The 24,231-nt window shown below is 42.3% G+C and overlaps 1 protein-coding gene across 2 annotated transcripts; it reads right to left on the bottom strand.

The window, feature by feature from the left end:
• Nucleotides 1-1,296: 1,296 nt before the first annotated feature.
• On the bottom strand, nt 1,297-24,116 carry LOC138978228 (DNA damage-binding protein 2-like). Of its 2 annotated transcripts, XR_011459608.1 has the most exons (11): nt 23,889-24,116; nt 22,179-22,336; nt 21,715-21,909; nt 19,999-20,147; nt 9,142-9,241; nt 8,467-8,644; nt 7,913-8,055; nt 6,710-6,874; nt 3,914-3,959; nt 2,173-2,497; nt 1,297-1,874 (listed from the first exon to the last, which is right to left on the bottom strand). XR_011459608.1 is itself a non-coding variant. In XM_070350891.1 (10 exons), the coding sequence occupies exons 1-10, from the start codon at nt 24,091-24,093 to the stop codon at nt 2,250-2,252; spliced, it is 1,587 nt and encodes a 528-aa protein (XP_070206992.1). In that variant the 5' UTR covers nt 24,094-24,116; the 3' UTR covers nt 1,888-2,249. The 2 variants fall into 2 exon arrangements, 1 of the variants encoding a protein (XP_070206992.1); XM_070350891.1 differs by lacking the exon at nt 1,297-1,874 and having other exon boundaries at nt 1,888-2,497.
• Between the last annotated feature and the right edge of the window lie 115 nt (nt 24,117-24,231).

The following is a 24,231-nucleotide window of genomic DNA, read 5'->3' as shown; positions in this document are numbered from 1 at the left end:
GTATTGTCCATCGTATGAGATAACAATTCTCATGGAGATTTACTTACCCGTAGTCCAAAGCACAAAAATATCAAAATCGCCAAGAATCGAGTTACGCAAAAATTCCATGATGATGTAGATATGCACAGTAAAACATCAAAAGTCTTCATTAACGTGCATGGCTCATACACTGCAACTAAAAACTTGTAAACAGAATACGCCAACAGACAACAACTTGCACTCACATCAGCCTCAATTACTCATACCATGCTGTCAAGACAAAAAGAAACTCACAATATATGATTGTATGATTGTCATCGTGTAGAAGAGCATGCAATCTCACATTGACAACAGCGGAATGGTGGTTTATCGATCATCTCATCAAATTTTCCTCATGATTTGAAAAAGTCCGATCAATGTAAACATAATAAGAACGAATGTACTGCCAAAGTACAGGGCAACAACAACAGGTCTTTTGAACAGCAAAGTTTTTCTGCCCCATTAAAGGCACAGTAAGCCTCCCGTAAACTATCACAGAGCTACATACAGTACAAGCATACTTCCATTTAAACGCTCACCGAACGGGAACATCCTGGCTGCTTTCTGTCGAGCGTGAGAAATTTTCAAAGAATTTATTTTCGTGGACTTGGTCCTTTACAACCATGGCGCCTCGTTTTGGTGCTGGACGGCTGTTATGAATATCCCGGAAATCACGCCCGGACAGTAAGCCTCCCGTAAACCATCACAGATACTGTCAGGCTTTTACACACAGTACAAACACCCTTCCATTTGAACGCTCACCAAACGGGAACATCCTAGGTGCCCTACGTAAAGAGCGAGCAATTTTTAAAGAATTAATTTTGCAGATTGTCTCAAACACTTTTTGGACCCATCCTGAACTCAGGTCAAAAATGAGTTACTTCCCTTAAACTGACGATAGCCGTGGATCGATGATTATCAGAATGTTTTTGGACCGTGGTGCGTTTTTGTGCTAGACCTAACTTTTAAAATCTAAATAATAAATTGACAGCTTGTTACACAAACATTCTTTAATCTTGAGTCGCCTGTTGGTGAGATATGTGCGTGTTATAAATATTCGTATTATTATTATTATTATTATTATAAAAGAATTCTTTTTTCATCAAGACAAGATCAGTGCAATTCGAAGTTGTGAAAGTTTGAAAAAAGAAAAGCCCGGAAGCAGGGTCACGCAAGGGTCGTAGCAGACGACGGTTTATGCGGCATATCGCCGTTCCTCTCAACAGTCAAAAGCCATCGCTAGAGTTCTTGTGAACCACAGCCGTTTGTTTCGTGCATAAAAACGTGCTATTGTAGATAAGCTCACATCGAGTCGCATTCAAATGACTAACTGACGACTACATTGTGAAAAAGGGAAACTGGATCACACGGGTTCACGATGGCTCAGGGGTAAGATAAACCACGCAAAAATAAATTCTTTGAAAATTGTTCGCTCTTTACGGAGGGCACCTAGGATGTTCTCAATCGGTGAGTGTTTAAACGAAAGGGTGTTTGTACTGTGTGTAAAAGCCTGACCGTATCTGTGATGGTTTACGGGAGGCTTACTGTGCCTTTAACCTGATGTCTTAATCTCAACAACTTGATTAGAGCCCCATTGAACTAAGAAATCCATTGTTTTTATGTGAGGTCATCAAACCAAAATCCACTGGAGCAGCCATTTTCCTTCCCACACTTAGACGGCGAAGCTGCAAGCTTTGACATACTATGCCTGTATCACATGGGTGAAAACAGCAGATACAGCCAGCATCTAAAGGGTTAATTTTTTCTTTGTGTTCACTTTTACTTTGCTTCAAACACTGTGGCACTGGCCTCACCGGTCTGATCACGAATAGCACCATTTCAGTGTTGCAACCTGTCTAAGGTCTAAAAAAAAAATAGGTGTGGTTACGGTAACCCGACCTACCCTATTTTTAGGGGCCGACCCAATAACTTTTTATTACATTTGTCAAAAAAAGAAAAGAAAAAAGAAAACGAGTGCAGAAAACGCAATGAAAGCGAAAGCACCCGAGTCGCACACTTATTTCCCTGTCAAGTAGGTTTAATTTGTACACATTAGAAAAAAAAGTAAAAAAAAAAAAAAAGTGATTGCCTACCTTCCTACCCTATTTTTTTTTGGCTATGTTACCGTAACCACACCTATTTTTTTTTTTTTGCCTAATGCTCGCATCTTTCTTGACCTGGCTTGAAGCACAATGGGTAGTCACAATCAAGTCACAAGGTGTGTTGACCATTCACTTGGGATTCTTGGTTTTCGTCTTGGTTTTTGTTTGAAGTTTCATTTTCATTTTGGTGTCAGTGTCTTTCTTGGACTTGGTCTGCTTTGTAGAGGGGGGACGACTCCTGGAGTTGCTTGAACGGCCTCCTGACCCTTGACCTCTGCGCTGCAAGGGACTGAACTCACTGTGCCTCTCATCAGCCAGGAGAGAGAGTTGTCTTTCCTCCACTTCCTGCTTCCGACCCCACAGCAATAGGTTGACTCCTGACGACAATAAAGAACATTACCCGTCTGTTTTTCATGTGCAACTTTATTTTCAAGGCAAAATTACTTTGGGAAATGAAATGTTTTTGTCGAGCAACCCTTGTGTTAACAATTAACTCTTTAGGGCGAGGGCCAGATGCAAAAACGCATATCTATGCTTATTCTTGTAACCCTCGAATAAAGAATTGTCATTGCTAATGAACAACATTTCTACCTCATTTTGAGACATGTGTCAAAAACCTCATCTGTTCTTTACAAAGGGTGAGTTTTGTGGGACACTAATCTATGTGCTCTCCTTGTGCATGTGCGAGCAATAAGGAAGTCCAGATAATGCAAATTTCAAGCGCAGAACTTAAAAATTGTGGTGAATTGCACAATTTCAGTTGACAGAGCTTGTATTGACTGGACTCAACTGAATGCCAGTCAGGTTTTCATTGTCTTTAATCTCTTTCTGCATCAATTGGAAGGCCTTCCAAAAGTTGTTGCTCGACTAAATATGCAAAGGAAACACTTCGGGACAAGGAATGCCTGTGAAAAGCCAAAATATGGGTATTACTGTACCGCTATACCTTGAAGTTGGGAACCATATCTCTAACTTGATGGATCTATGTCGTCACATTACTTTTAACACACACATCCTGTGTTGGTACAGATAAGGGTTTAGGAGAACAATGACAACAAGAAGAGCAAACGCTCGATCGAGTCACTTTCGCAGTTCTGAATATTATATGAGGCATCAGATGGACAGGAAGAAATTGCTATTCACAACACAATACAGATGTAAATAATTTGATGTAAAGAATAATCCTATAAAGTTTGAATCAAATCCGATGAATAGTTTCAGAGATATGATATTTCAATTTTTTTCCTTCAAGACATACCTGTGACCTTGAAAAAGGTCAAAGGTCACCAAAGCAGACGTCAAAGTGTAGAGGTCACTGGGAGTCACGTTCACATAAAATTTGAGCCCGGTCACTTTTATAGTTTCCGAGAAAAGCCCAACGTTAAGTTGTGTGTTGCTGAACAGAAAAGGCTAGTTATCTCCCTTGTTTTTCTGATAACGTTCGTAAAAGGCTACAGATGTAAATACTTTGATGTAAAGAATAATCCTACAAAGTTTCAATCACATCCGATGAACTTTGTCAAAGATATAAAATGTCTAATTTTTCCTTTGACGCTGACCTGTGACCTTGAAAAAGGTCAAAGGTCAACGAAACCATCGTTAAAGTGTAGAGGTCATTGGAGGTCACGACTAAACAAAATATGAGCCCGATCGCTTTGATAGTTTCCGAGAAAAGTCCAACGTTAAGGTGGTGTCTACGGACGGCCGGCCGGCCGGCCGGCCGGCCGGACAGACTAACACTGACCGATTACATAGAGTCACTTTTTCTCAAGTGACTCAAAAATACTACTTACCCATTCCAGATACCAAATAGTCCCCTCGATCGTTGAACTTGTTCAGCTGGAAAGAAAAAATACACAATACTTAAAATATGCCCCTAATTCTTCCCAACACGATAGTCTGTCTTCATGGCTGCATGTCGGACCCAAAGACACTAAATGCCTCGAAACAAAATGTCCCACACATTGCCTGCCAAAATGCCCATCAAATTGCTCATCAAAATGCTCATCAAATTGCTCCAAGAGACAAACTCCATAGTTACTTGAGTGAATATATCTTGCTTTTATTTAGGCAATTAGCTTTCCACATGTGCGCCTTGTCCACCTGTTTCAGGCACACCCTCACTAGTGACTGGCCAATAATTTCATGAGGGAAAGTTTGCCTCAATAAAAGCAAGAGTATTTACTCTTTAACAAACCCGACAGAGTTATTTCCAAACGTCATCTATTCTGGCTTCAGTTATGGCCCCACACACCAAATGTGTCTTCTTACATGCATGGAACCAAACAGGCAGAGGCAACATCAGCACAGCTACGTTCTAGATACACAACTGAAACCTAAGCTTACTTCAAACAAGTAAGACTGAAATTTACATACACACTAAACCAAGACTAAACCTTGCATTCAATCATGTCAACTCACAATCCTAAAGCATCTGATTCGACCACAAACATCAAATCTTTGCCTTCTTGCTCATACACAAAACACATGACACGGTAAGACATGCATGTCAAAGTGAGAGAGTGACTGACTGAGCGAGTGTGTTTATTGGATTGGATTGGATTGGATAAGATTTACAGTCCAGTGAGGTTACCCTCATAGAAATTCGGGCTGCTTTCTCCCCGGGGAAAGCGAGCTGCCATACATACGGCGCTACCCATATTTTATTTTTTTTTTCCTGCATGCGTGTATTCATGTTTCCTGAGACTTAATGCCGTGTGAGATGGAATTTATTTTACTTTATTCCAAGTCCCACGGGTATTTGATGGACATTTTTAACTATGCCTATACAATTTTGCCAGGAAAGACCCTTTTGTCAATCGTGGGATCTTTAACGTGCACACCCCAATGTAGTGTACACGAAGGGACCTCGGTTTTTCGTCTCATCCGAAAGACTACCACTTGAACCCACCACCTAGGTTAGGAAAGGGGGGAGAAAATTGCGGCCTGACCCAGGCCTGAACAGGCAACCTCTCGCTTCCGAGCGCAAGTGCGTTACCACTCGGCCACCCAGTGTGTGTGTGCGCAAACATGTAGACAATACGTGTCCGTCGGAATGCCCCTGTTTACCGCCCTGATATGGCCCTTCGTGGTCGGCTGGGCGTTAAGCAAACAAACAAACAAACAAACAAACAAACAAACAAACAAAATGCCCCTGTTTGGAGCAGAGCTCGCTGAAAGTACATGCATATATATGTATAGGTTACAACACGAGTGGTTTTTTATATGGCTTGTATTTCAGTCAAGACCCAGCGGATGAATATCATCGGGAGACACGAGCCTCTGGCGAGTGGCTCTCGATTGATATTCCCGCTGGGTCTTGACTGAAATACAAGCCATATAAAAAACCACGAGTGTTGTAATCTGTATATCCCATTCTACCATCAAACACAAAGTGTAGACTACTAGCGGCACTGTTGCGATCTGTGCAGGGTAAAACTGTTGCCAGCGAGACTTAGCCCTTTTGCAACCTTAAACTAAGTGACCGTCGCTGAAAAAATAAAACGAATGAGTGCATCGATAAGTACGCGGTAACACTACTTTCAGACCATTTAAAAGCTTTAAGTAAAGGTTCATAAGTTGCAAGAAAGTAATGAAGTCGAATAGAAATTAATTTAGTTGAAGCGCACAATTCTTTTGTTTTGCGTTTCAGGTCGGCAGAACGGGCGAAACGGGTTTGGGACCCATTTGGCTTACTCGATTCAGAATCGATTCCACGTTGTTTTTCTCGAACGTGTGTAATTAGGCTTATTGACAGAGAAGCAAATTTTAGGGAACAAATATGTAGGTTTAGATTTAACCATTTGCTCCCTATTTGAAATGTATCTACGTGATAAACTGTTTTGCGAGTGTGTTTGCATGGATGAACTTAAACTGGTATGGTGTGAGGAAAACGCGACCGACACGTCTGTCACCGCCGATTGATTGCATTTTGAAGGAATATGACTGGATTACGGAAAAATATGTGGACTTACTGCAGAGCCAGGCAAAAGAGTAGACTTGCTCGCAAAACACGTGAAACAGCCGATGTTTGATAGCTGAAGGCGCACACCAAAACACACTACCGACAGATTCTCAAAAGTCGTCTGCTAACGATGCAAGGGGAGGGTACTCGTGTTTTTGTTTTGGTTCGCTAGCATCTGGTTATCTTGTAAGTTGAATCAGTGTTCGTTTTTTTCGACCTGCATTGCTTTCATAATGAAAGAAACTTTTGCTTATTGCATCTCATACATCAGATCAGTTCTGAGATTCATTTTTGCGTGCAACTGATATGGTTTTCTGAGCCGTGCAATACGATTTTAGAACTTCATACAAATGTGTCACATTGTTCGGCGCGAGGTCAAAGGTCGGGAGGAAAGTAGTCCTTTGCCCAAATCGGAATCTGCACTATCATATATTTTTTGGAGTCCATGATGTATTTATTGAGCTATAAAAATACAACATATATACCCATACTGAAGTAACAGAGACAAAGAAGGGAGGTCATGGGATATATATATATACATAATTTTATCTGTCAGTCAAAATCTGCAAGCAAGACTGTCAATAACCATACCTGCCTGTTTGATCTCTAAGCACTGTGATCTTACCGAGACAATGCCAGGTGCAGAAGGGTCGTGAAGCTGACACACAATCTTTCCGTTGTCAGCGTCCAAGATGTCTATAGTGCGACGCTCCCCCTCAACGTACCCAGGAAAATCTTTGGCTGGATAGCGACCAACAACAATCAGGTCTTGCAGTGGGTGCCAAGATGCCTGGAAATCCACTCAGTCATTCATATGGGGCTATGGTCTTAATGAATACACCATGCATCCATCCATCAATCCATCCGTCCACTCGGTCATTCAATGATAAGGCTCCATTTTTAGTCACACATTCTGATCATGTCTACTTATATCAGTTTCAGGGAAAAAGAGAAACAAACATTTCACAGCAACGTTGAATTCTAATGACCAAGAATCAAGTAATCAACCAGTCTCTACTTGTATCAGTTTCAGGGAAAAGGGGAAACAAACATTGCACAGCACTGTTGAATTCTAATGACCAAGAACCTTCTAATCGCATACTTTTGGTACTTAATTAATTCACTGCTGTATTACTTTCATGCAGCTTCCCATTTTCCTTTGTGAGGAAAGAATATTCCATACCATACTGCCACTACTCCTTTCCACGATAAAGAACAAGAACAAGAATTGTTCAACAACAGAACAACAACAGAATGGTCATCAAATTGCTCCAATTCTGGCTTCTTGTTCTTGTTCTTAAGTACACAAATCGTCAACAATGTTCTGCCAAGAAAAGTGATAAGAATTGTTGTCTTCTTCTTGTCGTTAGATAAGAATTGTTGTGATGAGAGAAATTACAAGAAATGTCCTAACAAGTAACTAGACAAGAAATATATCCGGCCTCCAACACATAGATAACTTCTTCTTCTTCGTTCATGGGCTGAAACTCCACATTCACTCATATTTTTGCACAAGTGGGCTTTCACGTGTATGACTGTTTTTACCTCGCCATACGCCGCTTTCAGGGGAAGCATGCTGGGTATTTTCATGTTTCTATAACCCACCGAACTCTGCCATGGATCACAGGATCTTTTCCGTACGCACTTGGTCTTGTGCTTGCAGTACACACGAAGGGGGATAAGGCACTAGCAGGTCTGCACACAAGTTGACTTAGGAGATCGGAAAAATCTCTACCCTTAACCCACCAGGCGACCACGGCTGGGATTTGAACTCATGAGCTCCCGATTAGGAGGCTGATGTCTTATCCCTGTCGGAAAAATAACAAACCTTAATAGGAGTGATGTGCTGGAAGAAGCGGTGTGGATGTGGAATGGTTCGCTCTAGCTGCCACTCTGGTGCCTGATACACTCTGATTTCACTGTTCTGGTCTGTTGTCAGCAACCGACAACCGTCTGTGTGATTGAAGTAGGCTGACAAATAGCACAAATATATCTTTCAGATTGTTTGATTTACACACGACTTCAGCAAACATCTAAAAATGTCATAAAATTCGTGAAAAAGTGAGATTTATTGTTATCAATAAGACTTAAAACGTACACAATGGAAGTTATCTTCAGCATACGCATGGCACTGTCTCACTTAAACCATAAACCTTAACTCTGCAATTCTGAAAATGTGAGCCACAGGTTCCTACATTTCAACATACATGTAATTCTGCTTTTCAAAGACTTAACTGCCAGATTGCGGCCTTTTCAAATGTTTTCTTCATAATCTGTGTAAATGTAGCTCTAGTTTAAACCTCCCTCCCTCAGACCTGATTTTGTCAGATCTTTGGAGGTCTTACAAGGGGGCTTCCAACGTACTCATGAGTACCAACTCACCACAGTTGATGGGTTTATCATGTTTGAGGACATGCAGAGCACTGTCCCGCCCGGACACTTTGCGGATGTCCCACATCTTGACCATATGGTCTGTGGACGCTGTGCAGAACAGCCAGTCTTCCCGTGGCGAGAACTCTGCATGTGTCACTTTCTGTTTGTGCAGGCGGTGAGACCACAACTGAAGAACAGAGAGAAATAAAGTTTCACACATCATGAAGAAGCTACAACAGCCAGTCTTCCCGTGGCGAAAACTCTGCATGTGTCACTTTCTGTTTGTGTAGACGATGGGACCACAACTGCATGAAGAACAGAGAGAGAGAGATGTCATGTCATGAAGAAGCTACAATGCAAATGTTTTTCTGTTACAGCTGTACATCAAACAAAATAAGTGAAAGATACACAAAAACATATGGTCAAACACTTTCATCTCCATGTGTCAAGAGCGTTGCAGTCAACTGCAATAATCTGGTTTTAATAAAGGGAAAATGCTTTTTTCGTTCTCCCACTCAAAATGATAACGTTATGATTTCCATGCCTTTGCACATGCACATCAGGACCATTTGGGCATGCACACACACACATACACACTAACACACAACCATGCACGCACACACACACACTCACGCAGACACACCAACACACACACAAACAAGCACTCAGAGTATTAACACTTACCTTTTTGCCATCTAAGGACAGAAGCATTGTGTTTCCAACATTGTCTCCAGTCACGACAGCTTTTCTTTTTGCGCTCACATCAACACAGCAATACCAGAAACTGCAACACAGGGTTGAGAACAGGTATGTAGATAAACATGTACCCTAAATGAAGTGTAATCCTGTAAATAATACACTATCAGAATATGGCGTCATCAAAAAATCTAAGGCACTTTTTAAAACCGAATCAGCTTAGGAGCATCACACTCAATGCACACACACTGTGCATGCCGATGTGGCATGCAGTCACCTACTTTTGTTGTAATTACGTTTGCTCAAGCCATTGCACGATGTAAAAAGAAGTAAACCGTGTTTTTATTGTGGCACCTTGTTGTGACCCGTTTTGTGGAGCGTTAATATTTTTACGTGAGATTCACGTGCTCCTTGTTCAGTTGTTGTGACCTGGTTTTGGTCGGAGCGTCACAAACTGCGTCGTTTAGTCTTAGAACACCGTGAGATTCACGTGCTCTTTTCCGTGTTTTGATTTTGAGGTGAGCCCTGCGAATCTGCGTTGCAAGTTTTAGAATACGTGTGACTCACGTGTTTTTAGCTTTGTGATGTCAGCTAGTTCCTTGGTCTTCTTTCTGTTAAATATACCGTTTTAAGTTTTGAGCATGCACGGAGTGCGTGATCGGTTACTGATTGGTTGTAAAATAGTAGTTTCACCCGATTCTGTCTTAGGAATGTTGTTGGTCGGTCAATCCGGTGACCTTTGACTTTTGAATAACTATTCCATGTTAGGTTTTTGTTTCCATAAATACCGCTGCTTGACTCCTGTCTCGTCAGTCGATCTGAGGGTTTTAGGAAGCGTTTGGTTTTGATGTAAACGTATGAAGGTTATCAAGTGAACCAACGGAGTGTTTCTTATGTTTTAACGTCAACGTAATGTTCTTGGAGACAGTTGTTTCTCAAGTGTGAATCGTTTTGTGCCCTTCGTTTGTGAGGCAACACGTTTTGGTACTGCTGGTCAACCCACACAGCGCATAAGGTAATTTTGTTGTTACTTGTTTGTGTTGTGTTTTGGTCGCCATTTTGTAATGACTTTGTGAGTTGTTTATGTATAACGTGAGTTGAAAGTCTGACTTGTTGTAGTGTTTCTTTATTGTGTGTTCAACTGTTCTAGTGTTGTGAACGTACAGCAATGTTTTGTAGACGCTAGAAAGTCGCTAATGTTTATAATGATAACTTGTGTTTTCTGTGGTTAACGAAGTTCGAAGTGAAACGTTTTCTCCGACTTTTTCAGCCTTACGTTAAAAGAATTTAGGTAAAAGAAGCTTGCGGTCTGTGGTGATCGTTTGTAAACGGGCTTATTTCTTGTAACGTTATTGAGGGAAAGTGGATGAGTAAATATCTTGTTTGTGACTTTGATTAACGCAGGAACGTTGTCGTTAGACTTTTTTGGTATGACAGTTTGCTTTGTATTCCTGGCCTGATGAGTCAACGTTTTGTATTTTTCTGAAAGTAGCCATTTTGGTTTTAAACGTATGTATGCTAAGTTTCTTGAGTATTCTTAGTGCTTATGGTATTGTTGAACGTACGGAACGTAATTCTTTATTGTTGAACGTACAGAACGTAACTCTTTATTGTTGTTGAAGGACTAACCAACGAGTGTTTGGTAATTGTAACTTTCGTGTCTGTTTGTCTTCGCCTGTCTTGTGATTGTTTATTTTTCTTGTATTTACTTCTCGTGTCTTGTTAATGCATTTGATACTTTTGCCATGTCTAATAACTTGTTTTCTTTTCTCTTTTTCTTTCTGTCCATAAGTTTTTTACCGCAATAAGTAGTATCGCAATACGTAGTATCGCATTACGTAGTACTGTAACTATATATGCATTACTGATACCTTAGTGTCAGATGTAAAATAATAAACCAGTACTTTTGCGCGTTATCGCTTGTAACCTGTGTTTGTCATTTCGTATGAACAATATGTAGTACCAGCCTCGCTCACGAAGGCGCGCACAGTAAAAAACTTTAGTTGCTGTCGTCCAGTAAAAAACTTAGCTGCTGACGCCCAGTGAAAGAACGTTAGCTAAAGTAAACAAACTTAGCTGCTTACGCCCAGTAAAGAACTTTTGTTATTGACGCTCAATGAACGTAAACGTAGCTGTTGATAACCAGCAAAAGACTTTATTGTTACCTGTCACTGTGTTAGTGAACCATAGTTTGACATAGATCAACTTGTCGGTTAGAGATCTTCCTACTCCGTATCCGGCGCATCTTTTGTGACTTTTGTGTATTATCCCAAACGACCCTCAGATCGATTCATTTTACTTTAAAACAGATAAACCTTATGTAGGTTTTAAGTGCTTTTGAATAAGCGAACATTGTAATGGAGAAGGTTCCATTAGATAAACCATTGGAAGCTTCAGGCGGTTATGACATTAACGGCGATGAAGATGAACTTTCTCAAAGGCCTAGGCGTGACATTAAGCCTACTGAACAAGGTAGAGACTACCAGATTGAGATCAAAACTAGAAACTTTGTAAGACAACGAATATTCTTGGAACGAGCAATCGATGAGATAGTAACAGAGCTTAAACAAGAAACTCCTAATAAAGAGTCAGTAACCAGTCAAAAAAAGGTTATTTTGAGCATGTACAAGGATCTTGGTGACATTGAGAAAGTTCTTTGTATGATTGGTAGCGGTGAAATCGTTCAGGACAGCTGGGAGGATGTTCAAAGGGCAGTTCAGAACATTATGTTTTACATTGATCAAGCTCTTGTCAGACAAACGACTAGTGTGCAGGTGGCTAAGGAGCCTAGTTCCAGGCATAGCAGTGTTACACCTAGCGTTGGGTCATCCACCCACAAGTCAGCCAGTGTTAAGTCTGCCATTCATAAAGTAGCTAGCATTACGTCAGCCATCCACAAGTCAGCTAGCCACAAGTCAGGTATCAGGAGATCAGGTAGCCAAGTAGCTTCTCGCGCCGAGTCTCTCCGCTCTAAAAGTGTTAGCTCTGAAGACACTAAATTGGCTCTTAAACTAGAGGCTGCATCCCTGGCCATAAAAGTGGAAGGTGACGCAATAAAGGAAGCTCAGTTTAATGAACTGGATCTCTTACAACAACAATATGCTGAGAGAACTGCAGCTAGGCAGACTGAGGAAGCTGAGAGAAATGCAGCTAGGCAGATTGAAGACGCAGCTAGGCAGGCTAAGGAAGCTGAGAGAATAGCAGCTAGACAGGCCGAAGACGCAGCTGAAGCAGCTCTTGAAGAGATTAAACAGAAGAAGGCTTTGAGACAAATTCAGTCCACCGAATTGAAAATTAGCTTAAGAGAACAACAAGCTATGTTACAAGTATTGGAACAAGGTGAATCCGTTCAGCAGGATCTCCCTGATCTACCGTCAGTTGATTTGTTGAACACTAGGTTCCACCCTCGTCCTTTCGTTCCCTTGTACAGTCTTGTAGCCCCTCCTCTAAACAATGAACAAACAGCGATAGGAATAGGGACAGGTGCTGCCGTCATTGCTGACCAAGGGACACACCAGCCAGCCATGGACTTCACGTCTGTTCCTGTCTGCCAAGCTGCCGTCATTGCTGACCAAGGGACACACCAGCCAGCCTTGGACTTCACGTCTGTTCCTGTCTGCCAAGCCGCCAGCACCCATGACATCTCGACTGTCAACGTCAACGCTGCTGTCACCAACTTCATCGCAGTAACCGCAACGACTGAGCCACGACAGCACGCGTTACCTGTCGTGGACCTCGTCGTTGGAGTCAACGCCTCTACAAGCGCCGCTACTAGCAACAACGCCACCTACGAGGCGTACGGACCTCAACGTAGAGAGGATGTCAACGCCCCCCATCACGTCGGAACGAGCGCTCCTTTCGTCCATCAGGAGCTCTTCACACCCAACTACACGACGGCTGCAACTACATCCTCCATGCGGCCTACAGCGCTGCTGACCACACTGCAGCACCCTTTCGGTGCATACACTGGTCAGCCGCCTCTGCACAACGTTGGACACTCAACGACAAGCGTCACAGGCTCTCGCCCGCCTGATCTCGACCACACAGGTTGGTCCTATCACCTACCAGAGACAAGGGAAGGTGATGAGACGCAAGAACGACACACCTACTTCCCAGAAGAACGTCACCAACGCATGGACCACAGACGTTTTCAAGTTACCCCACCCTGTTTCCCCTATGATACCCACCTACATCCCAAACCAGAGCCTTTCGTGCCCACATTCCTGGACCCACATCAGACCACCCCCAAAGTTATTTGGGGAAACGAAAACGCAAGGCCCCCTGCGTACATGAACTTTGACAAGGAATGTAATGCAGATCGTCCATTTGCCTCCTACCCCCCGTCTGCGTACTACCAACGTCCACTTGCTACTCCTGCCAAGCAGGACACTCCTATGGACTCTCTCGCCAAAACCCTATCAGACGCTCTGATGATCAACCGTTTGCCGATGCAGGAGCCGTGCATTTTTGTTGGTGACCCTCTCCAATATCCAATTTGGAGGTCGTCGTTTTCGTTCCTCATCGAGAGACAGAACATAACCAGCAGTGAGAAGTTATTGTATCTGCAACGGTACATCGGAGGTCAAGCAAAGGAGGCCGTGACCGGCTTCTTTCTGCTGAGAGAAGGTGATGCCTACGAGAGAGCCATGGAAGTGCTGGAAAATCGGTTCGGCAACTCATACGTCGTTTCGCAAGCTTTCCGGACCAAGCTGGACGAATGGACCCCAGTCAAAAGCAAGGATCCCAAGGGACTCAGAAGTCTGGCCGATTTCTTGCAGCAATGTTCCGTTGCTGCCCAGGAAGTTGGTGGACTGAGCATCCTGGATGATGCCCAGTACCTACGGAAGATCGTCGGAAAGCTCCCAGACTGGATGAGTCACAGATGGTCTAGAACAGTTGCTCGAACTAAGGTTGAAAAGAAGAGGTATCCTCTGTTCAATGAACTCGTGTCGTTCGTTACTCTCGAAGCAGACATTTCTAACGACCCTGTTTTCGGCTTGACAAGTGCATCGGGGACACCAAGAAAGTTCACAACGAACTTGTCAACCCTGACAGAGGATGTCACCGCATGTCTGCACTGTCAACTTCCGGACCATGACGCTGGGACATGTAAGGAACTCATAGAGAAGCCTCTGGTTGAGATACGAGATTTTCTGTTCAAGAACCGTATCTGCTACGGATGTCTCAGAAGTAAGGATCACCAGAGCCGTCAATGTATGCAGAAACAGACGTGCAAGAAGTGCAAGAAGGCTCATCCTACTTGTCTTCATGATGACAATTTCAAGTATCAGAACAGTATGAGTGAAACCAAAGGGGCGAGTGAACACAAGAACAATTACCGTACCTCTGCTGCTGACGTTCAAGAGCCACTGTCATCGTCGACCCCTACAGTGTCTGCTCTTAAGGCCAGCGAGGAAAACAGCATCGGTTTCACGTCTATGATCGTTCCCGTTCTCGTTTCCAGTGACTCTAACCCCAACGTAGAAGTGCTGACGTACGCACTACTGGACACTATGTCCAACGCCACTTTTGTAGTGCAGTCAGTGGCTGAAGAAGTTAAAGCCAAATCGCAGCCGACTACACTCAGGGTCTCCACACTGACTGAGGACAATGCTGTGGTCTCCGGCAGGAAGTACTCTGGATTGCGTGTCCGCTCTCCTACCTCCAGTGAGTTTGTCAGGCTCCCTTCTGCCATCTCACGACCTTATCTGACCGTTGACCCCACTCATATCCCCACCTCAGAGACTGTCAAAGCTTACCCACATCTCCAACACCTGTCTCCAAAACTGCCCCCCTTGTACCCTGATTGCGAAGCAGGCCTCCTCATTGGCTACGACTGCGCTGAAGCCCTCATGCCCCTAAACGTTGTCCAAGGACTGCCATTTGCAGTAGAGACTAAGTTAGGTTGGAGCATCGTCGGCAAGTCACCGCATTCCGTCGCCTTTGATGGCATAGCCTCGTCCATGCGCGTCATCGTCAAGCCAGGATCGAGGGAAGAAGAACGTGTAGCTCACGTCTACAAGGTACAGCTGGACGAAGTCTCGCGTACTGACCCATTACATGTTATGGAAAGAGACTTTGCAAGTGACTCAGGATCCATGTTCCAAGATGATGTGAAGTTCGCGAAGATCGTGAAGGAAAACGTGAAGATCAACGAAGCTGGTCACTACGAGATGCCCTTACCATTTCGACCAGAGAAACCGTCCCTCCCCGACAACAGAGGTGCCGCAGTCAAGCATCTGAAGGGCCTGAAACGCCAGAAAAAACAAGGGTACCGTGATGACTGCGTCAAGGTCATGACATTAATCTTGTACGGGCTGATCGTGACGTGTTTTGCCTCTAGGGCAATCCACATTGAAACCCTGAATGACATGTCAAGTGATTCCTTCAACGCCCTACGCATTGTTGTCTCCATGCGAGGAAACATATCACGCATTTGGTGTGACAAAGGAACGAACTTTGTAGGTGCATGCAATGAGTTCAAACTGGCATGGAAGGAGATGGACTCTGAACGACTGACATCAAAGATGCTGGAAAGCAAATGTGAGTTCAGGTTCAACCCCCCTGCAGCTAGTCACATGGGTGGCGTTTGGGAGCGTCAGATCCGAACGATACGCAGCATCCTGAATGGTCTTCTCAGAAGTTCAGGCCAGCGTCTCACTACCTCATCACTTCGTACGTTCCTATACGACGTGATGGCCATCGTGAACAGTCGACCACTGTCTGTCGAGTCATTGGAATCGGCAGATGGACCACGCCCTTTGACCCCCAACCACGTCCTCACCATGAAGTCAGGTGCCATCCTTCCGCCCCCTGGTGTGTTTGAAGATCCAGACCTGTACGCCAGGAAACGTTGGCGCTGTGTCCAGCGGATGGCAGACGAATTCTGGCTGCTATGGAAGAGCCAGTACCTTTCACTTTTGCAGAAACGTCGTGTCTGGCAACGTCCCCAGGCAAACGTACAGGTGGGAGATGTTGTTGTTTTGCATGACCAGAACTTGTGCAGATCAGAGTGGTGCATGGCTCGTGTAATCGAGGTGATGCCTGGATCTGATGGACTGGTCAGACGAGTGAAAGTGCATGTTGGAACAAAGGCTCTAGACAATCACGGCCGTCCCACTGGTGATAGTCGCATATTAGAGCGACCTATTCACAAAATGACTGTGTTAGTTGATCGTGAAAATCACGAAGACAAAGCTGTGTAGGCGAACTGAAAGAACATTGAACGTTGGAGTGTTTTTCCAATTTGACAGTTGTAGATTGTTGCGGTTTGTTTTTATACCAGATGATGTAACGGACATTTATGGTTTAAGTGGTGCGTTCTTTTTATGCCGTCGAGTAAATGACTAGTGGCATTTAGTTGAAACGAGATGTGTTGAAACACTGAAAATGATTGAACCGTAATATTGCTGTGTAAACGTTTTGCAACACAATGGTTTTGAGTTGTAAATTTGAAATGTCTAAATCTGCGTTATTCTTCTTTTGATATAAGGAATGTGTTTGTACAAAGGTTTTTTGAAGTAAATTATATTAATATAATTTCCGGTGGGAGTGTGCATGCCGATGTGGCATGCAGTCACCTACTTTTGTTGTAATTACGTTTGCTCAAGCCATTGCACGATGTAAAAAGAAGTAAACCGTGTTTTTATTGTGGCACCTTGTTGTGACCCGTTTTGTGGAGCGTTAATATTTTTACGTGAGATTCACGTGCTCCTTGTTCAGTTGTTGTGACCTGGTTTTGGTCGGAGCGTCACAAACTGCGTCGTTTAGTCTTAGAACACCGTGAGATTCACGTGCTCTTTTCCGTGTTTTGATTTTGAGGTGAGCCCTGCGAATCTGCGTTGCAAGTTTTAGAATACGTGTGACTCACGTGTTTTTAGCTTTGTGATGTCAGCTAGTTCCTTGGTCTTCTTTCTGTTAAATATACCGTTTTAAGTTTTGAGCATGCACGGAGTGCGTGATCGGTTACTGATTGGTTGTAAAATAGTAGTTTCACCCGATTCTGTCTTAGGAATGTTGTTGGTCGGTCAATCCGGTGACCTTTGACTTTTGAATAACTATTCCATGTTAGGTTTTTGTTTCCATAAATACCGCTGCTTGACTCCTGTCTCGTCAGTCGATCTGAGGGTTTTAGGAAGCGTTTGGTTTTGATGTAAACGTATGAAGGTTATCAAGTGAACCAACGGAGTGTTTCTTATGTTTTAACGTCAACGTAATGTTCTTGGAGACAGTTGTTTCTCAAGTGTGAATCGTTTTGTGCCCTTCGTTTGTGAGGCAACACGTTTTGGTACTGCTGGTCAACCCACACAGCGCATAAGGTAATTTTGTTGTTACTTGTTTGTGTTGTGTTTTGGTCGCCATTTTGTAATGACTTTGTGAGTTGTTTATGTATAACGTGAGTTGAAAGTCTGACTTGTTGTAGTGTTTCTTTATTGTGTGTTCAACTGTTCTAGTGTTGTGAACGTACAGCAATGTTTTGTAGACGCTAGAAAGTCGCTAATGTTTATAATGATAACTTGTGTTTTCTGTGGTTAACGAAGTTCGAAGTGAAACGTTTTCTCCGACTTTTTCAGCCTTACGTTAAAAGAATTTAGGTAAAAGAAGCTTGCGGTCTGTGGTGATCGTTTGTAAACGGGCTTATTTCTTGTAACGTTATTGAGGGAAAGTGGATGAGTAAATATCTTGTTTGTGACTTTGATTAACGCAGGAACGTTGTCGTTAGACTTTTTTGGTATGACAGTTTGCTTTGTATTCCTGGCCTGATGAGTCAACGTTTTGTATTTTTCTGAAAGTAGCCATTTTGGTTTTAAACGTATGTATGCTAAGTTTCTTGAGTATTCTTAGTGCTTATGGTATTGTTGAACGTACGGAACGTAATTCTTTATTGTTGAACGTACAGAACGTAACTCTTTATTGTTGTTGAAGGACTAACCAACGAGTGTTTGGTAATTGTAACTTTCGTGTCTGTTTGTCTTCGCCTGTCTTGTGATTGTTTATTTTTCTTGTATTTACTTCTCGTGTCTTGTTAATGCATTTGATACTTTTGCCATGTCTAATAACTTGTTTTCTTTTCTCTTTTTCTTTCTGTCCATAAGTTTTTTACCGCAATAAGTAGTATCGCAATACGTAGTATCGCATTACGTAGTACTGTAACTATATATGCATTACTGATACCTTAGTGTCAGATGTAAAATAATAAACCAGTACTTTTGCGCGTTATCGCTTGTAACCTGTGTTTGTCATTTCGTATGAACAATATGTAGTACCAGCCTCGCTCACGAAGGCGCGCACACACACACACACACACACACACACACACACACACACACACACACACACACACACACACACACACTAGTACCATCTAACAAAGCAGAGAAAGCAACAGTCTATCAAGGTGAACAGAAGATCAATCAATCAATCAATCAATCAATCAATGACGCTTATATCGCGCATATTCCGTGGGTACAGTTCTAGGCGCTCTGCAGTGATGCCGTGTGAGATGAAATTTTATACGGCCAGTAGATTACAGCCATTTCGGCGCATATTTACCTTTCACGGCCTATTATTCCAAGTCACACGGGTATAGGTAGACAATTATTAACTGTGCCTAAGCAATTTTGCCAGGAAAGACCCTTTTGTCAATCGTGGGATCTTTAACGTGCACACCCAATGTAGTGTACACGGGGGGAGGGTTCGGACACCGAAGAGAGTCTGCACACAAAGTTGACTCTGAAATAAATTTCCGCCGAACCTGGGATCGAACTCACGCTGACAGCGGCCAACTGAATACAAATCCAGCGCGCTACCAACTGAGCTATATCCCCGCCCCAAGATACTCGAAAGGCACCAAAATTAAAGTCAAAGGTAAATCTAGAGACAAGAGAAGGCGAAGACACAAGAGCAACACTTCAAACACTCCACACACTCACTCCCATGTGAAGGTGTTGAGCAAGATGCGATTGCAGCGACCTGTCAGGTCGTGAAGGGTCAGACGCCCATCAAGCGAGGACGTGAACATTAACTGACTGTTGGACGGATGAAACTTGATGCCAGAAATATTGCCCCCAGGTCCTCTCTGTTTTAAATAGCAGCTGTTATAAGTTCAGTATTACTGACAAAGTGAAAGATGCAGTTTTGTTGTTGTTGTTGTTTGTCATGTTTAGAACTTGTCAAAGCTGCAAGTAGCTAGAAAGGCACACTTAGTTTCCACACCCAAAGTTTTGCCAAACACATATTTTTGTCTGAAACTTCACAAAACAAAGTTTGATGAAAATTTACAAAAATGTCTGTGCAGTTTACACGATCAAACTTTCAAAGCAAACTGGTACACGGGGCACAGTCGAGTTTTGTGTCGAACACCTTCACATGAGCTGCTGCACATGAAAACAAAGCCAACAAGAGCTGAAGAAACAAGAGGATGAAAGTTACTTTTTCATTTCACTACTTGTAATTCTCTCAGATGCCAGGATGAATGATGTCTCATGACTCCGTTCAGTACTTAGCTTGAAGCGAGAAGAAAAAGTTCATGGAATCGTAAGTGGCATTTCACCACGAAAAGCTTTGGCAGCGTACTATGCCAAAATGACAGAAAAGTTTTCTGCGAATTGAATAACTTTTGGTGTTTGGCGAAAACCAAACCGCATCCCAACTAATACATATTGCAATGAAAGTTGAAACTAATTAAATGATAACCATTTCGGCTACGACCCAGATATGAACAACCATAAGAAAAAACAGATCATAGAAGCTTGCGAAAGACACTTCTACAAAATAAAAGGCTAGAGAGAAAAAAATGCTTTCTTGTAGGGAAAAGTAACTTCCATGAAACGATCACAGACTTACTCATGACAGTTGAAGGTGTCTGACAAAACTCGATTGTTCTTCCCCTCAAAGTCATTTAGCGTCACTCGGCCATCTATGGAGGCGGTGAGCAGTAAGCTGCTATTCCATGGCCAGAATTTGATGGCCTGTACTGACCCACCTGGTCCTATCTAACAGAATAAAAACAGCAATAAATATTGTTCACATTGAAACAGATCCATTATCATGTACAGACTGGAACCCCCCTTTTAAGACCCCCCCCCCGATTGAAGACTCCCTCCATTTTAAGACTCCCTCCATTTTAAGACTCCCTCCACTTTAAGACCTCATTTTCTCTGATATTCTGTTCTTAACCTCTGTAAATGTACCCCCATTTTAAGACTCCCTCCTTTTTAAGACCTGATTTTCTATTATTTGTGGAGGTCCTAAAAGGGGGGTTACACTGTATAACAAACAATGGTCTATAGTGGTAGCAGTAGTAGTAACTCACACCTGGCATTTAATATTCAAACATTCATACATCTGAAGAGATCAATAACAATGTATTGTGCTATGAGGGTATTTCCATTCGGAAGAGTCTAACTTTATCTAATCTGTGCAGTGTGTGACAGATTAAGCTTTATTAACTCCCAAACTAACGCTTGAAAAACTATAAACTCCCTTTGTTTGCCACATCTTGCCCATTGCCTTAAGCTGGCTTTGTTTTTCAACCTTGTTCCTCCTACTTCTATTCTAATGCACTTGAAAATAGAATGTGCATTATGACCATATACCATATCAATCAAAAGGGAAAAAGTATTACTATTCTATTTTCATACTGATAAGTTAATCACAGGAAATATTTCTTATAAAGTGAAGCAGGTTTGCGACTTAAACTTTATGAGAATGCAAGTTTTCAGATCAATTTACAGTACACAAAAATCAGCAAAATTCCTTTACCCCTTGTATGCAATTGTCATTGAGATAGGTATGCAAGATGACAGATCTCTTTACACTAACAGGGTATCTGAGTAAAACATCACTTTACCCCTTGTATGAAACTGTCATTGAGATAGGTATGCAAGATGACAGATCTCTTTACACTAACAGGGTATCTGAGTAAAACATCACTTTACCCCTTGTATGAAACTGTCATTGAGATAGGTATGCAAGATGACAGATCTCTTTACACTAACAGGGTATCTGAGTAAAACATCACTTTACCCCTTGTATGAAACTGTCATTGAGATAGGTATGCAAGATGACAGATCTCTTTACACTAACAGGGTATCTGAGTAAAACATCACTTTACCCCTTGTATGAAACTGTCATTGAGATAGGTATGCAAGATGACAGATCTCTTTACACTAACAGGGTATCTGAGTAAAACATCACTTTACCCCTTGTATGCAATTGTCATTGAGATAGGTATGCAAGATGACAGATCTCTTTACACTAACAGGGTATCTGAGTAAAACATCACTTTACCCCTTGTATGCAATTGTCATTGAGACAGGTATGCAAGATGACAGATCTCTTTACACTAACAGGGTATCTGAGTAAAACATCACTTTACCCCTTGTATGCAATTGTCATTGAGATAGGTATGCAAGATGACAGATCTCTTTACACTAACAGGGTATCTGAGTAAAACATCACTTTACCCCTTGTATAAAACTGTCATTGGGATGGGAACACAAGATGACAGATCTCTTTACACTTACAGTTACAGGGTATCTGAGTAAAACATCACTTTACCCCTTGTATGAAATTGTCGTTCAGGTTTTGATGTAGGGAGTTCCAGAGAATGATGTCACCGCCCTTTGACCCAGCCACAACCATGCCGGGGTTTGTGGGATGCCATTCGAGAGCAGTGACACGTCGGTCAAAAGGGCTGGCTGTTCGGAAGAGTGAGAGGTCTTCAAGTTCTCGCACTATAGGGCTCTTCACACTCTTCAAAAGAAGTTAAAAAAAAAAGCAGAAATAAATAGAAAATGAGTATAAAAATTTAGACAATCACTAGATTAGCCCTGTTTTGGGTTTGTCATCAAACTGAATTAAGTTCAAAATGATAACTCTTCTTTCACTTTTCAGTGTGTGATGTCACTTCCACAAGGTCAATTATGGCGACAACCTAAACAAAAACTGAAAAGAACCAAACTCATAACAATATCAGATAGACTTGGTGTTCTGAGGAAGAGTATGCTGAAAATCATCCATACCTGTTTGTTGAGGGGGATTGAGGGAGAACCAAGAGTGGTGCCATACAGGTAGTGCACAAAGCTGAGACTGCTCTGGAGGTTACGCATGATCTGTGCAGGACACAAGGATGGTGGTCTCCGTCTGGCACTAAAGTTACACAGGGTTTCGGCTGCACTGCCTGTAATGCAGAAATGATACATGTACAGTTGAATGATTCAATCATTCTTCTTTCCTTCTATTCTGTTGCAACCACAGAAAGTCTGGCAAGCAAAGTCATGAAAAAATAATGTGTTTACCAACTACAATGGAGTCTGGGTACAACGAATCTCAAGGGAGATACATTTTAGTTCGTTATATCAGTAATTCGCTGTAGAGTTTTCAACCCTAAATGGCCTCAAGACAAGTTTTCCCAATCACCTTCAAATGATCGTCCCATCGATCTTTCCTTGGAGAGTACAATCTCTGCATGTTTTCAACAGCTTCATAATATAATCCATAGAGAGAGGCAAACTAACCTTGACCCCTGCCCTGGTCTACATACCACACATGACACAAACCATGAGGTGCATGAAAAGCGTCAGTTTTCACGATAAAACTTTGACTCACTCATTCACGGGACATAACTGCACTCCGGACTGTCCACAGTGTTGAGAAATTCAGGAGACTTCACTGCCTGAGGAGAGTATTGATTCAAACGAACGCGTGGTTCTATATCGCGTCACTCGGTGTCGGATCGGAGAAAACAAAAACAGTTCCAGATTTCAAAACCATGTTCGTCAGCCATTGTTTTTAGCAAGACAGACCACATGTGCACGAGCTTCGCTGACGTACATCGCAAAATGTCATGACGTCACCACAACTTTCGGTTTTGGTTCGATCTGTTCCGTTCACCTCCCGCTGTTAGTTTGTTCAGAGTTCGCTCATCACGCGATGTGCACTTGTGTTTGTGTATTTTTGTCTTTGGAGACAATTATTGACATCAGTTCGTTGTAGCCTTGTGACGTTTAGAGACAAAACGGCTCTGGGGCGATGAAAACGTGTTTGTTAAAAGAGGGGTTCGTTATGCAAATGAGTTCAAAAGGTTCGATGTAGCCGGAAAGTAACAAGTAAGAAATAGAAGGCTGTCTGCCGGGAAATCAATGGCAGTTTGTTAAAAGAGGGATTTCGTTATACCCAGGTTCGTTATAGCTGGACTCCACTGTAGTTACAAAAATATAGTCTGTCTGAAACATTTTTTCTTTATTTTGTTAGGTGTTACCAAGGCACTGTTACAACTACAAGAAAACTGAGAGAAGAAAATGGGACTATACTTGTACCTAAATAGGAAATCAATTAAGTCATGGCAAGCAGAACATGGCTGGCACTGAGATTGAAATAACTAATTAACTAATAAAGTACACAGGTACAGTATACAAGCTGAGCTACTCCTGCAAAAGGTTAAAGGAGTTCATGTTGTCTCCCTTTACTTTGGATCTCTGTTGATTTTTATCTTCAGCTTGTATGCTTTTGTTTGATCACTGGTTACTTACAGTAGTCTTTTTCTTTCATATTTTTTTTTTTTTTTTTAATATTGCAAGACTGTGATGCACATTTCTTCAGAATGATGGTGAAAGTTGATAGAAGCAATGAAAATCAACACAAGAAAGAACTATTCTGCTTACCTTTCAGATCTACAGTTTCATCGAGTGATTTCTTCAACAGATTTTAGTAGCCTACCGTACACAACTCACCATTCACAGATGCGTGGGACCTGACAGTGACAGAAGCATCGGCAGGTACTTCATCATCACCACAATCTTTGCTCAACTTGGCCAGCATGCGCTTCTTTAGTTTCCTGGCCACTGACTCCTGTCTTTCATCTGTATCTTCAATGTTGTTCTTGTCAGGCAGCACATTCAGAGCTGCACTCTGCCGAGTTCTCTTGCGTGGTGGCATTGTGATTCTGAGCCTTTTTAAAAAACAAAAAACAAATACAAAATAGATTTATGAGTAAACTAATCCCAGGCATGTTATAGTTTAATTTGGCCATCCCCAGACTTATCAAGTCTTATGGCCCTGTGTAAAACACTTTAT

Source organism: Littorina saxatilis, linkage group LG10 (assembly GCF_037325665.1).
Source record: "Littorina saxatilis isolate snail1 linkage group LG10, US_GU_Lsax_2.0, whole genome shotgun sequence".
Lineage (NCBI taxonomy): Eukaryota > Metazoa > Mollusca > Gastropoda > Littorinimorpha > Littorinidae > Littorina > Littorina saxatilis.
Note: the sequence above shows the minus strand (reverse complement) of the source record. Positions and strands in the feature narration are given on the sequence as shown.